Raw genomic sequence first — 15,242 nt, 5'->3', positions numbered from 1 at the left:
TCTGGCAACCTGTCTAGTTGTTGGACTACCAATATTTGTAGAATTCAAAATTTATTCCAAAATTTTGGCAATCGCAGTAGTGAATATAGTATTCCTCCAAACAACAAAACGCTTTGGATAAGATTCTGCAGAACATCATTTACAGTCTCAGAAAGGTAAGGTCGAACAGCATCTATGTTCCACATAGAAGATTGGACGAACCAATCCTGGGATGGGGCTATGCAGCTGTTGTGCATGCACCTTCAAGAACCTATAAGATCAGAAGCTAGCATAAGCTATGTGGAGAAGTCAGCAGGGGGCAAGCATTAGCTAAGGCGAAAGTCGAGTGAGTGCCTGTTGCCTGTCGCTATTCACCAGTGAGGAATGTGTGAGTGAGTGGCCACCAGTCACCAGTACTCAGCACCTTACTAAGCAAGCCAGCAGCCACTAGACACCTAAGCCTTAGAAGCAGCTATGAGCAGCAGTGGGGCTAGCGGCCACTGCTAATCTTTCCTCATAGCTTGTACTAGTTTTCATTTCATGACTGACAGGGATGGAGGCAGGGACGAGGAATGCGTTGCTCTGCAATTCACCATGCCGCTAGAGGGGTGTGTTTGTGTGGTTTCAGGGGTTGTAGTCGAATCCTTTCTTTTTCTTCCGGTCACAGTTAATAACAGTAGAATGAATTAGGTGAATTTACAACACTGGTTCACCCACTGAGGGACCTGGATGAACAAATGCACTTTCGATACTTTCGAATGTCAACGGGCCGATTTGATGAGCGTCTTCGCTGTCTACAGCCATTAAGACTGGAAAAAGCAACTGCCGGAAATGATGTTCTCAGCGGGCCAATCACAGCTCTTGCAGTCTGCATCAATGCGACGTGTAGTTAGATTTTTTTTGGAGGTGCACGTCAGGCTACCACGCCGGGGTCCACATCGACACCGTAGCTACACCGTTGAAATGACGGAGAAGCATAAACTATGCTTTACCCTACCTGCCAACCTGGGATATGAGTGTAAGTTGCTTTGGATAAAAGCATCTGCCAAATGCACAAACATGTTATTTTATTTTTTTCAAACACAAGTGTGTCACTCAACAGAGAATCCTTGCAACCTTTTGTTCTAATTACATTTGTGTAAATATCATCTCTATAAGCAAATCGTAAAACCACAACATCAGAGTGAAAATCAGGTTTATGACATTACAAACAATTATTTTAAATTAATTTGTGGAAAGACTTTGATGGGTGATCGACCCATAGAATAACAAATAGGAATTTTCTTGGAGATAATCAAAATGTCTGATTGCATATATCAATTTGTCCCTCCAAACTGGATAAAGAATGATATCCAGTTGCCATAGGCCAAAGGGAATATAAGCCAGGAATATACTTGCTTTTTAGTCATGTAGTAACTTGAACGAAGCAGCTTGCTCTGTCATGGACATAATTATTCACATACCTGTGTACTATGCCAGTTACTGAATGATTACACTAGGAGCACACCAGATCAATCTTAGACCGGAAAAAACACGCCATCAGCACCATCCTCATTCTGTTTCTCCAACATTTAAAAATTGGTAATGATGCTTTGCCAGCTATTTTGACAAGCAAATTTTTCTCTGTCCAGTGGCAAAGATACATCGTCAAGATGCAGGTAATTGCAGACTTTCTGTACAAGCTGGCCTCCAAAACTTTTTTGCATTTTACCCGCTATACCCGCTCAATCCAACTCAGGATTGCTGGGGGGGCTGGAGCCTATCCCAGTTATCACCCTGGACAGGTTGCCAGTCTATCACAGGGCCATATAGAGACACTCACACTCACTCCTAGGGTCAATTTAGAATCACCAATTAACCTGACATGCATGTTTTTGGGCAGTGGGACAAAGCCAGAGTACCCAGTAAGAACCCAGACATACATGGGGAGAACATGCAAACTCCACACAGAAAGAACCAGCTGGGATTTGAACCAGGAACTCTCTTGCTATGAGGTGACAGTGCTAACCACCACATCACCGTGTAGCCTAATTATGATTGTATTGAAATAATTTGGATTCTAATTGGCTTGACTTGGACTATCTTTGAAGGGCCTTGTTTGGATTTGCTATATAAATAAAACTTAATTGAACAAAGATTGAATTGTAAGACTCACAAATCACACTTTTCAAACAGTCTCATGCTAGAAATGAATTTTTCTTCCACAGTGAAAAACACACCCATGATGGCATAAAAAGTCTTGCCAACTTGGAGAGCAAGATCTCTGCTCTGCAGCAGAAACGCCTGTCTCTACCTCTGGCCTGGTGCTCTGTGAAAGTGCCTGCAAGCATTGTGCTAGTAATGCGTTATAGGAAGCGGTGAACTGTGTGAGAAAATGCTGGAAACATTCAGTCCTTTCTAATATCCTCTCTGGGACATCATATGACATGTAAATATAACCACTTTATAGTATATGTATTTTATCAGGGACTAACCGCAGTCTAGCAATATTCTCGGGGTGACTGTTAGTTGATATGTAGCTTTAATAGGCCCTTTAAAGTAACACTAGAGAATTTGTCAAATGTTTTGCTATTAGCTCTTAATATTCTGGCACCTAGGTTACTTCCTGCTTTATTTTATAAGAAGAGCTTTGCCCTTGTTTGTTTTGTTGAGTTTTACTTCCTTTCTTGTGTTACACCAGGTTTAAGTTACTGTTCACTCTCACCTGTTTTAATCCCCCCGTCACTCCCTCAGCATTTACACTCCCAGTCTTCTGTTGATCTTTCTCAGATCATTTTGTGTCTATATATTGAGCCTTCCGAGTTTTCCGGTGGTCTCTGAATTTTATTTATTTTATTTATTGGATCTGCCAGTTGTACTCGTCTTTCCTTTAGTCCTTCAGTTGAGTCTGTTCCTCCGAAGGCATGACAACTCTCTTGTCAAAGTATTCATAAATAGTTAATTACAGCCATTTGGGGTAGTTGTATGAAGATAAGTCGATTACAACATTAAAGTAATTTGTCACTTCATGTCCTGCTGGTGAAATACCTTGTGTGAACCAATCTCACCATGACTCCTAAGTATCAAACCGTAGGAAGGTCAAAGGCTAATGATAGCTGAACACTTTGTGCACCCTGCACACTCACACTCATACTTATGGTCAGTTAGAGTCACACTAAACCTAAAAGTACATCATTAACACCTCTTATTCACCTCAGAGATAAATCTCCTATAGCTTTTGTCCAGGATGCAAACTTTATTAAGATCTACTTTGTTGTATGAACCAGTGTAATCTATTAAACTGGACAAAAAGTTATTGGAGAAAAAAAATCTAATAAGTGAGGAAATTACAAAATATGAAGGGCCCAGTTCATTTACGGCTTCCAAATCAAAGCTCCTTTGATATGTTGGCGCTGACAGAAAATAAAGAGACCACCAAAGCATGCACAGGTTCTGTTTGCAAAGGGATTTCAGCCCCCCAACCACTCAGCTTTTGTAACTAAATTTGCACAGAGCTACAATAATTCAAAGGCACTTATCAGATGCTTTTGGCTTGCTTGTGTCCCCCATTTCCCACTGTGGCCAATCGTGTTGACCTTCCTGTCAGCTCTCCTGTGAAATTCTGGGTGGCGGTCTGATCTTCCTCGCTTTACTCCCCTCTCAAAAAATGCACACAAATTAGCCTTTCAAAAATCAGATCAAGTTATGTAAAGGACAAAGGCAAGCAAACTTCAAAGAGGAGGGACTAGAGATGCTACATGCAGAGGCTTCTGTCAGTTCTATTAAACCAGCCTAGCCCCCAGACACTGTGGTGGATTTGATAATTGTTTTTAACTGTCCCTCTCCATCTCATTCTCCTCCTTTCCTGGGCTCCTTGAGACCCCCTGCACCACCAAAATGGATCCAGCCTTTTGGAGCGAATCCCAGTCCCAAACCTAGTCTTTGATTTCGGCAGGCTTGGCACTGCTCCTTCTCCCCCTGCTTTGTTCCTCTTGATGGATCTAGGCGGGCCGGCGAACCATGACCTCTGCCTGCCTACCCCGTCTGTGTGAGGCAACACACACACACACACACACACATGCAGACAATACCAAACAGCCAGAGAACCCAAGAGGAAAGGAGGGGGAAACTGAGGAAGAAAAAAAAGGCCACCAATGTTCTGAAAGCATCTGTGACTCAAAGTCTCATCCCTGACAAAGATTACAGGCGCAGTGAATGTCGTCGCTGCTTTCATTGTGTCTGTTCTGATAAGTTGGCCATGTGTGGTGGGCGAGGAGGAGAGTCTGGACTGCCGCCTATTCAGCTGCCCTGAGCCACCTGCCACCAGATGGACCCGAGTGTGAACTTGAACAAGGAAGAGGGAGGGAAAAAAAGAAAACACTTCAATTTCCATCCCTCCCGGCGGCTGCCTCATTTTCTCTCTGACTGTGATATCAAATCCAGCTTCATATCTGCTTTGTATTGTGCTCAGTGCTGAGTGGACAAGCTGTTACTTGTTTGCAGGAAGTCATCATCATAAACATCTGATTGTCCCTTTCATTGACTGCCATGTTGGTGCTTTATACAGTGCACTTATAGAGATGTACAGTTCACTTCCACATGCAAAAAAACACTTCCAATACCACCATTCTGTCTGATCTCAGATATAAAATATATTATACATCTATACAATAATGACATTTTTTATAGATTTATCAACAGTTGAAGCTGTGAGAGTAAAAAAAAAAATCATTCAATTAATTTTTACTCTTGTCAAATATGGACAAAGATATGCTAAATGTATTTGAGCACAGATTTCAATACAAATTCCAAAAGCGGGCTTCATAAACCATGAGTACGGACATTTTTTCTCTGCTGACATGCTGTAATCTCTCAAGAATGCAGTAGTTATGCTTATCAGATAACCAATTCATCTGAAGTCAGACCTGATCTCTAGTCTGAAGTTTCCTACCTGGTCTCTCACTCTTGGTAGTTTCACACTTCCTCACTAATAAGCTCATCTCAAGTACATTAAGGGGTAACATCAAATCTGGAACAAAAGTGGGAAGATAAAAACAGCAGCTTGGATTACAAAATATATAGTTGTGATATATGAGGAGATTGTATCAGCTAAAAGGTACAACAGCAGTAGTCTGGTCCTTTGAAGTCAAAGGTAATACATACCTGTTTGCCATACTCCCTGTCAGTAATGCAGCTGACTATAAACATGAGAACAAATACCGTAAAGTACAGCCAATGTTTACCATTGTGTGATGAAACGAAAGGAGGCCTTTAGAGAGACAATGGAAGACAGCAGTAGTCTTCTTCACAGATGGTAAATTCTTCATCTAACTTATGAAGACATGCTGTTATGGGCTCTGTAAACCCAATAAACCCTGAATCCATTCAATGAGACCAGATGTGCTAATGCCTTCCAGAAAGCAACAGAGAGACCATCCAGCCTTTAGGTAGGTAGGTGAGCGCTGCTGCTTCACTTCCTGCACTCTAATTAGAACCAAATGAAAAGGAACCCTTCCTCCCCCACATGCTACCCAGTCTACTCTTAATTGACTTAATGGTTGAGTGGTGCCCTGCCAAGCTGGAGATGGGTGGTGGTGGTGGTGATGGTGGGGGTCTCATTAGCACTTTCCTTTTTGCCAGGCCTACAATACAAATCATCAATAGCTCAGCAGACAAATGTGCTTGTTAAGGCTCAAAAGGTTAATTATGGATCAGCGGACCACATTTTGGAGTTCACTGCTCCCGATATGACTTTTGTAGAGGCTTTTCATCTGTTGAAGTCCTCATGCAGACCTTATGCTTAGTGCACATCAGCCTGGATGACTGCTTTGTGACTACTCTGCAGAGCTATAATCCGAAAGTTAAAAGGAGATGAATGAGACAAATTTAGAGTAATTTTGACAAAACTTTATTTAAAACAGTCAATTAAACTCCCTGATTCGTCATATTTGCTTCTCTTCATTAGAAAATGTTATGTCTGAAAGTGAAAAAATACTAAAATCTTTTAATTTACCATTTTGAAGAATAAACTTTATTCACTTTCTTTTTATCTGGGTTACACGCATGGTTTAAGTCAGCATATTATTAGTCTAGCTTTGCATTAAGGATGGCAAAGGGAAACAGCAAAGCTATCCAACCTTAGAAATACGTCTATCAACACCACTAAGATTCACTGAATAACGGCTGTATATGTTTTGTCTGTTGCAGGTACCACAAGGGGTCTCCCCTCATTTTTTCACTTTAACTTGTTCATTTGTGTGAATTACATTGTTACTGTGAAAGCAAAAATTTTAACTTCCTGCCACTTCCTGTTTCTGTGACAAGATATGACCTTGGCTCCACTCCCAACCAGTCAGCCATTTCTTTCCTTTTTGTTCTCTCTTTTCTTCTTTCCCATGGGGTGGGGGCCAATTCCTCAGCTTTTTCACCAAGACCTCTGCACAGGTCACCTTCTGTACTCTCCAACTGCCGTGTGACCTGCACTGGCACACACACAAAGCTTCTCTAACTGCGACAAAGAATGTCAAGTTTCAGCTCCTGTAGCTACATACGGAGGTTTTCGGTTTATGTCATGCGCAACATAACAACAAAACTGCTTTCCATTTGCCTCAGAAATATGAACTGGGAATGACATTGGTTGGAAGTCAGAAAACCAGTTGAATTTATCCATTGCTGTGCTCAGTGAACAGACTACCTTTTATCAGCAATACAAGCTGAAAAAAATATGCTTTACGCTGTATTTTGTGCATAGGAAGACTGTAGTATGTTTGTATACTCACAGAGGTTGGACAGTACATATGCAAGTGTTGTAATGAGACACAAGCTGGAAAGAAAATTGCCGATAAATCATTTATAACCGTTGCTATCACTGCTTTTGTGCTCAAGGTAACCATGGTGAAGACTGTTGTAAGACCTGGTAAGGTTCCTGCAACCTTCTGGTTGGAAATCCAGCTTCAGAGGAGGGGGCATTTCAGTTGAATTTTCCTTGTGGAAGCTTTCAAACTTGTGGAAGAGTTCAAACTGAACACACTCTGGCTAGACACAACAACTTGGACAAGTATACATACTGATAAATCAAGGTCCAGGTCTGATCCTAAAAGGTACACATGCTTTGTCGCTAAGTACATTTTTGTACCTTACTTCCTTATAAAGAACAAATGCACACTTAAGGACAAATGTATAGCTTTACACTTGGGTATAGAAATGTATTAATTGGAGACAGCTTTCAAACGTATGGTGGATTAGAATCACTAGTTGATGGACTGTACTTGTGTAGTGCTTTTCTAGTCTCGCTGACGACTCAAAGTGCTTTATCACTTCATGCCACATTCACTCACACACAGCATGTTTTCCACTCAGTGCTTTTTTCTATGTATTCATATATATCCATTCACCAATAGTGGGGTTCAGTGTTTGCTCTTCCTTCTGAGCTACAGACACCCCAAATCTTAAATCTTAATCTAATTGGACATTTGAGACAGTGGGAAAAAGCCAAAGTACCTAAGAAAATTCACATGTAGTTAGAAGCCCTGCGATGGACTGGTGACCTGTCCAGGGTGTACCCTGCCTCTCGCTCAATGACAGCTGGGATAGGCTCCAACCCCTCCTCAATCCTGAGTTGGATTGAGCGGGTATAGAAAATGGATGGACGTAGTCATAACACGCAACTTTCAGACTGTAAGGCTACAGCTGCAAAGCAGCATTGTGAATCACCGCACCACTGTGCAGACCACACCTACATATCAAGAGTATAGCCTGTTTGTTTATGCTTTAAGATTATCAAAGGCCGGATAAGTTGTTCTGGGTGATTTTGTATCTTTGAATTTAAACAGTTACCTGAGGAACCATTTCTACACCTCACAGGGGATTTTTCTGAGAATGGAGAAACTAAACCCTTTTTTCTCTTTGCGTCGTAATATTACACGTATACTAGCACGTATAATACTGCTAAAATGAGGGATGGTACTCAACTTTAAACATGTGAATGTATTGTTTTGTGAAGTTTTTGTCTGCCAATGTCTTTATTATAAAAATGATCCTGGACGAAATTCTGGTGAAGTGTCAAAAACCATGGCTGTCCAAGTCCAAATCAATTGTTCGAACTTTAAGAGCCTAAGTCTGAGTCATATTTCATGTTGCCTCATGAAAGAAAGTTTGAATAGAGAGTTCTTCCCACTTTAGACCAAGGATTTTTTTGGGGAACTTCCATGAGTGAAGCAAATAAAAAATACTGGCTATCACCAGAATTCTACATCATCAGTTAGAGATTACCCCCTCTAAGATAGAGGAAAAACAAAAGGAACACAGACAGATCAGGCACTGTACGCCTGTGGATGTCCAAACTGGATCTTTGTCAGATCCGCTGAGGAATCTGAGAAAAACAACACAAACAGATAAAAAAAAGGAAGAACAAGTGCAGAAATATTGTCATTCTGTATGTGAAAGGACTGTCTAAAAAACTTAGAGGGAACTGTTCCAAACATAACGTACCAGGGAATTTCAATCCCAAGAACACCCCCAGAGAAAGACTGATTCACCCAAAGGACAAAACACCCAGATACAAACTGAGTGCTGAGGATTCACAGACCTTTACATAGGGGACACAAAACAACTATTTCACAATCGCATGGCACACCACAGTTGAGCCAGCTCTTCCAGTCCCAATTTAGTAGTTCTCTTCAATCTCACCTTAATCTCAAGGAGAAGGGACATTCTTTTGAGGACAGTAATGCACACATTTTGGACAGAGAGGACAGATGGGTTTGGGCAGAAGCTAAAGAAGCCACCTATGTTAAACTTGTAAAACCACCTTTTAACATAGGAGGTGGTCTCAGGTGTCACCTACCCAACACTTCCAATAAGCCTTGAATCTCCTCCCCAGGCAGATTCACAACCGTTTACATGTTGGATCTTGCTTTGACAGGCAGGTAAACAAGTCACAGATGAGAATGATTTAAACGGCCCACACAATGGTCAGATGACTCAGTGACACATGTGACCTTAACGGCCCTCTGAGTATGAACGGTCTTTCCACTATTTATAAACTGAAACTCTCCATCGAGTCATCAGTCCAGTTGCCCTTATTCAAGCTTTTAGGAATACCATGACCTGGATGATTGAGACTCTACACCATAGATAATGAAGGATAAACCAAATCTCATTCCAAAATATTTAAACCCAGCTAATCTAATTAGATTATTGTAAACTGTGGTGTTGTCACATTTGAGATCAGTACCTTCAGTTTTCCTCATTATTTCCACTTAACTGGGGCAGGGTGCACCCAGGTAGTGTTTGGACTCATTTGACCGGTTACAGACCTCAGTGCATGTTTGCTGAGTTTGGAGAAGACCAGCTCCAGAGTGGAATGCAAGCCAAGTCTGTGTCACACTTAAACGTTTTCTTCATCATTTTTACATGTCATCTCTGATTTCACACACACAAAGGGTGAAAAGAAAACAATTCTATTAACAACATCAGTGCACTGGGGTTCAAGCACACTAACAAGGGATCTGTGATTCCTTCCTCATTTGTTTTGATCTAATGTTGCTGTGACTTACAAATCTCCTGACAAGAGTGAACCTGTTTCTCATTTAAGTGAAAATTATGCTATCAGGGACCAATAAACAACTTTAAAAAAATAATAAACTGAGACTTTCATGCTATTCTTAGCTTTGCATAAAGATTGGATGCAGTGGGAAACTGCTAAAGGCCCATGGCAGTCTGCCTGGACTGTAAAAAAGTATGATAGCACAAAGAAAAGGATTCTCTGGTGAGACAAAAACTTTAGTAAAAATCCTCACATTGAAGCTTTAAGGTGGTAGTGCTGTGCTACAGGGGTTCTTCTAAGCTGCATAAACAAAGAAACTGGTCAGAACTGGTAGCTGCAGGTCTTAAGGAAAAGCTGCTTCAGAGTTGATTAACCTGACATGAAAGATTTGTTCTACATTTAAATGGAAACCTAGCGAGAGATGATTGATATCAATTAAAAAGTAGTGTTAACTTTAAAGTCCGCCTCGGTTAAACTTTAAGTGTTTAAGCTTGTTAACATGTCCAGGGAATTCCTGGTTTGAATCTGCAGAGCATGCAGAGATGATATCAAAATGAGCAGTGAAGGAACCAAAATCTGACAACTCTCACAGTGAACTCTACAGCAAATTTGCATTAGCTGTGAGGAATAATGAAATGAAAAGCTTGCAACAAAGCTAAGTTAGTACAAGCTAAGCTAAGCTCACAAACTCTCTGCCCAGGGCAAAGGGGTAGGCTGTGATAGCCTGTCAAGGACAACCAGTACTTTGTTTAAATGCCTCAATCTACATGTATGTAACTTCATGATAAGTTCAAGGACAAAGAGGCATTGAGTATGTACCATAAACTGCTAATGAGACAAAAGTCATAGAAATTAGGAAAAACAATGAAAAACAAAGTGCTTCCTTCCAGTTATAAAAGCCCTTTTTAAGTTGTCCAGGTTGACAACCCAAGGATGTTACCATCAACACATTAAATCTGCTTGGATACACACAAGTACAGTGTGAACATTTAATTGTGACTAACTAGCTTATCACTGAGTTTTGGGATTTTATTTTATAGATCTGCCTCACATTACTGTCAGTTTATTAACAACCACAGTTACCGATTTAATTTATTTCCACAGGGAAACCTTCTGGGAATTAACCTGATGTTTGAAGGCTCTCACTTCTTGTTACATCTAAACTCTTCACTGAACTACTTTGCATTTCATACTATAGGTTTATGGTGGTGTTACAGTGCCTTCTAGTGGTAGCTTATTGTTAAGGTTGAAGAATAGGCTTCATCCAAGATTTACTGAACAGTTCACGTGCTCAAAGTAAAAAAAAAAATGTTGCAAAGAATATCGCAGCAATCTGTTGGTTTCCTTAGCTAATAATTTTTTTTTTTTTTTTTTTTTAAACAGCCATGTACGAATTGAATCAATTTGGAATTAAATTAATTTGATTATATTAGAATGAATTAGGTTGTAATTGGCTTCTTTTCAACTGGATATTTGAGGTGCATTGAGATGACATTGTTGTGAATTGGTGCTAAACAAAACTAAACTGAAAGTGGCATTTGTTTTCTGCTAAAGCACATTGGAATGATGCCAGTATGCACTTAAAATTGCTTACCTACACGTCATCATGGCAATTTTTAAGAAAAACCACCCGTTTTAACATACATCCCAAGTCATGAACACTACAACCAAACAGGTCACTGTTTCTTTGCTATGAGTTGACTGGTGGCACTTTAAAACTGGCAAAACCAAAACCTCTTTAATGCCAAATGTGTGCACCTTCACTGCAATAGCCAACATTAAAAAAAATATATATATAAAACGAATGCCCAGTAAGAACTTTATTAAAACACCACTTTACATACAGGAATGCCACAAAACAAAGTTTAAACACAAAACTGCAGCACCAGAAAAATAAAGGCAAAACAAAAAACGAGCTTCTTTGAAGCCACTTTAATATCCCAGGTGAGTAAATGCAAGCTCAACCTTAAATTCCTAAAGGTGTTCTAATCTAATACATTTAACCACTTGATGCAGACCTCATCCTGAGATGACATGCCTTTCAGAGCACTTGGAGTTATACAGTCTTCTGTTGGCCCTTCTTTCCAATCAGCGACTTGTGAATGTGGGGAATCACACCTGGAAAAACAAACCGTGTTATGGATTAATTCAATGCTACAGTTAATCAACTTTAATTTCTTCTTTTTTTTTTTACAGTTCTAATATTCAGTAACCTTAACAGAAAAGATGACAAAAATGCTCAGCTGGTCACTGTGACACCAAGGTGCAGAACAGCTCACCTCCACCAGCAATCGTGGCCTTGATAAGAGAATCCAACTCCTCATCTCCTCTAATGGCAAGCTGCAAGTGTCGCGGGGTAATTCGCTTCACTTTAAGATCCTTTGATGCATTCCCTGCCAACTCCAGAACCTGAAAGAGGGCCAATAAATAGATGAGCATGAAGCAGAACCTCTTTATAAACGACTTGAAGGAGACATTGCTTAAACATTACCTCGGCAGTGAGGTATTCAAGAATTGCCGCGCTGTACACCGCTGCGGTGGCTCCCACTCTGCCGTGGCTGGTGGTTCTGGACTTCAGATGTCTGTGGATACGACCTACCGGGAACTGCGGCGAGAAGGGATGCAACAAGGTTCGAGTTCAGAGCAACAAAGGGTTCACTACTGGAGGAGACGACCGCCAGCTGAGTAACCTGAGAGACGCGTTACAACCGCCGAGGAAATGAATGAAACTCTGGACAAACCTGCAGTCCTGCTCTCTGCGAGCGCGAAATAGCCTTAGTCTTGGTCTTCCCGGAGTCTTTACCAGCCTTACCACCAGCCTGTAGGACACAAAGTCAAAATTTGCAGCCACCCAGCCGAGAATTATAGTAGACATCATTACAACTCTGCAATCTTACCGCCCCTCTTTTTCTTTAACTACGCTATCGTTTACTCAGGGCGGCCACTAACGGCAAGTTAGCTAGCACGCTAAGCTAACACACTCTCTAATGCTAGCAGCTAACAGTTAATGCATTAAAGACACACTGGCGTTCATTAAAAATTTCCAGTTTAAAAGCCACGTGACAAATATTACTTACCATTGTATTTAATCAACAAATTATTTCTTACACACTAACACTAAATTTGACTCTACCATCTACTGATAGTTATTGGCTCTATTACCCTAACGTAACATCGATCCTTAATATAGTCAATCTATATCCGGGCACTTGCAGGATGTGTGTTAGCCAATCATGCGTAACCAAGGATTTCGTCAAAAGGGCTTTCAGCCAATAAACAAGGAGAGACTCCTCTCAGGAAGATTAGTGATACATTTCTGGGAAAACTGCTTCTGGGTAGTGTAGTTCTGACCTTTCCAAAAATTCCACTGCTCTGTTTATGATGTTATTTATATTTATTCATAGTTAATCAGTTATTTTGTTTGATTGATTTGGAAACATAGTCTGATACAATTAAGTGTTAATCGAAAACATATGGGAAGTTTTTGGGCCAAAATGCTCTTGTAAACCACGACTTTAAAAAAACATGGTATTATTAATTAGATTAAATTAGATTTTCCATTATTGTCCCACAATGAGGAACTCAATTGTATAATTCACCTATACAAAGTGAATGAAACATATAAAAATGAAAATGCTTTTTTTCAATGTGAGTGAAACATAAATGTCCTATGTATTTCCTATTTCCGGGCCTATGTAAAGTTCTCAGCTAAATATTGCTGTATATTTCACTTACTGCAGTTAATTTCGAGTAGCTGACTGTTTTGTCAGCTAATCTTAACACTTTTGTTAGATTCATAATGTATTGACCTGTTCTTCAAGTAAAGGCTTGATTTAGTCAAACTAAGTCAATGCTTGTAATCTATTCTACTGTTGTGATTGTAGTTCCTTCTTGTGGCCACATGAGCGCAGCGCAGTCGTTGTTTTTAAATGGTCAACAGCTGACAATTCTTTGTATGACCTAATTACAGTGATAAACTGAAGTTTAGAAGGAAATGTTGATATTGCTACTCTGCCATGTTGTTTCTTCTGTTAGTTATATAAGTTTTTATGAATAAATTGCCCTGTTTACTGAGATACCCTCAATTCAATTCAGTTTTATTTATATAGCACCAAATTACAACAAATGTCATATCAAGGCACTTAAATTATATTGTCCAATTCAAGCCAATTGGAATTCAATTCATTGTAATCATAATCCAATGAAATCCAGTTAATTAATTTCAAAATAATCCAATTCATTCATATCGAGCCAATTCAAAATAATATCCTAGCTAAGGAAACCAACAGATTGCATCAAAACTTGTCTTCAGTCCAATCTCCCGTCCTGAGCCTGTGGCGACCGTGGAAAGGAACGACTCCCTTTTAACAGGAAGAAACCTCTGGCAGAACCAGAACCAGGAAGAAACCTCTGACAGAACCAGACTCAGGAAGGGTGGCCATCCGCCTCGACCAGCTGGGGTTTGAGAAGACAGAAAAGAGGGAAAAGAGGGGGAAAAACACCATAACGCCATTCAAAGGATACCTGTTGGAACAGGGAAACACAAGTTAATAACCACAATAATGTCACATGTACATAATATCATTTGAGAAATTAAACAGGGGGAAAAAAGAGAGCAAAGTGAGGAAAGGTGTGACAGATGAGGTCCCCCAGCAGTCTAAGCCTATAGCAGCAGAACTATGGGATGTTTCACCTGAGCCATCCATAACTATAAGCTTTATCAAAAAGGAAAGTTTTAAGCCTAATCTTAAAAGTGGAAAGGGTGTCTGCTTCCCGGACATTTACTGGCAGCTTATTCCACAGAGAGGGGCCTGATAACTGAAGGCTCTACCTCCCATTCTACTTTTAGAAACTCTGGGAACAACAAGGAAACCTGCAGTTTGGAAGTGAAGTACTCTGTTAGGAAAATATCTTACAATGAGATCTTTAAGATAATTGAACAGATGTACCTAATAAAGTGTCCAGTGAGTGTATATAAAATGTACATTTTCCACCAAGGCAATCTGTTTTTGTAGGATAATATGCACACAAACTGACTACTGCATAAAAGCTTATTTTTGGTTATGTTAAAGCACTACAGAAAAATGACACAGTGACTTGGGTTTACTGATATTTCATCCAAAATATAATATATTGCCCTTATTCCCCAAACCTAACCACAAATGGGAGTCAATGTGATGAAACTCCTCATGATTTGCCGACAGGAGAACTAAATAAAGTAGTTACAAAGTAACAAGTGGAAGAACTCATGGTGGAACCTCTGACATATGGAAGGAAGTTGAAAGGAACAAGGAGAAAAGAACTTCCACACTTTCTGATACAGAGCATTAAAAGCTGAATGACAGTGTGGGGAGATGGCGGACGCTGACAGTCTTTTGAAAGAGAGGAAGAGGAGAATGAGTGAATACAGAAGAGGTCAGGGGAGAGGGTGAGTGAGTGACTGCTGAAAGGGGTGGATGGCTGAGCATGAATGGTATGTGATTTAGACGTGACCAGCCCACACCAGCTGTGTTCGTTGATACACACACACACACACACACACATTCATTATCTTATCATGGTCCTACACACATACTGACTGGAGCCTGTTACACATTAACACTGAAGGAAAATAGTGTAAAAAAACCAACTGAAATCTCTCTTTAACAGTCAGTTTTCTACTGATGTCGCAATAAGTCCTCCAACGTAGCCCCAACCCTCTGATAGGACCCACTGAACTCTGGGAAGGGGACGTGCC

General features: G+C 40.3%; 1 protein-coding gene across 1 annotated transcript; it reads right to left on the bottom strand.

Annotated features, from left to right (window-relative positions):
• Positions 1 to 11,310: 11,310 nt before the first annotated feature.
• On the bottom strand, positions 11,311 to 12,699 carry LOC140281617 (histone H2A.Z). Its single transcript, XM_072376114.1, has 5 exons — positions 12,583 to 12,699; positions 12,247 to 12,324; positions 11,997 to 12,110; positions 11,785 to 11,914; positions 11,311 to 11,623 (listed from the first exon to the last, which is right to left on the bottom strand). Exons 1-5 carry the CDS (start codon positions 12,583 to 12,585, stop codon positions 11,562 to 11,564), a joined length of 387 nt encoding a protein of 128 aa, XP_072232215.1. The 5' UTR covers positions 12,586 to 12,699; the 3' UTR covers positions 11,311 to 11,561.
• Between the last annotated feature and the right edge of the window lie 2,543 nt (positions 12,700 to 15,242).

The sequence above is a fragment of the Leuresthes tenuis genome, unplaced genomic scaffold (assembly GCF_036924035.1).
Source record: "Leuresthes tenuis unplaced genomic scaffold, fLeuTen1.0.hap1 SCAF_22, whole genome shotgun sequence".
NCBI lineage: Eukaryota > Metazoa > Chordata > Actinopteri > Atheriniformes > Atherinopsidae > Leuresthes > Leuresthes tenuis.
This window is presented reverse-complemented; position numbering and strand designations above follow the sequence as displayed.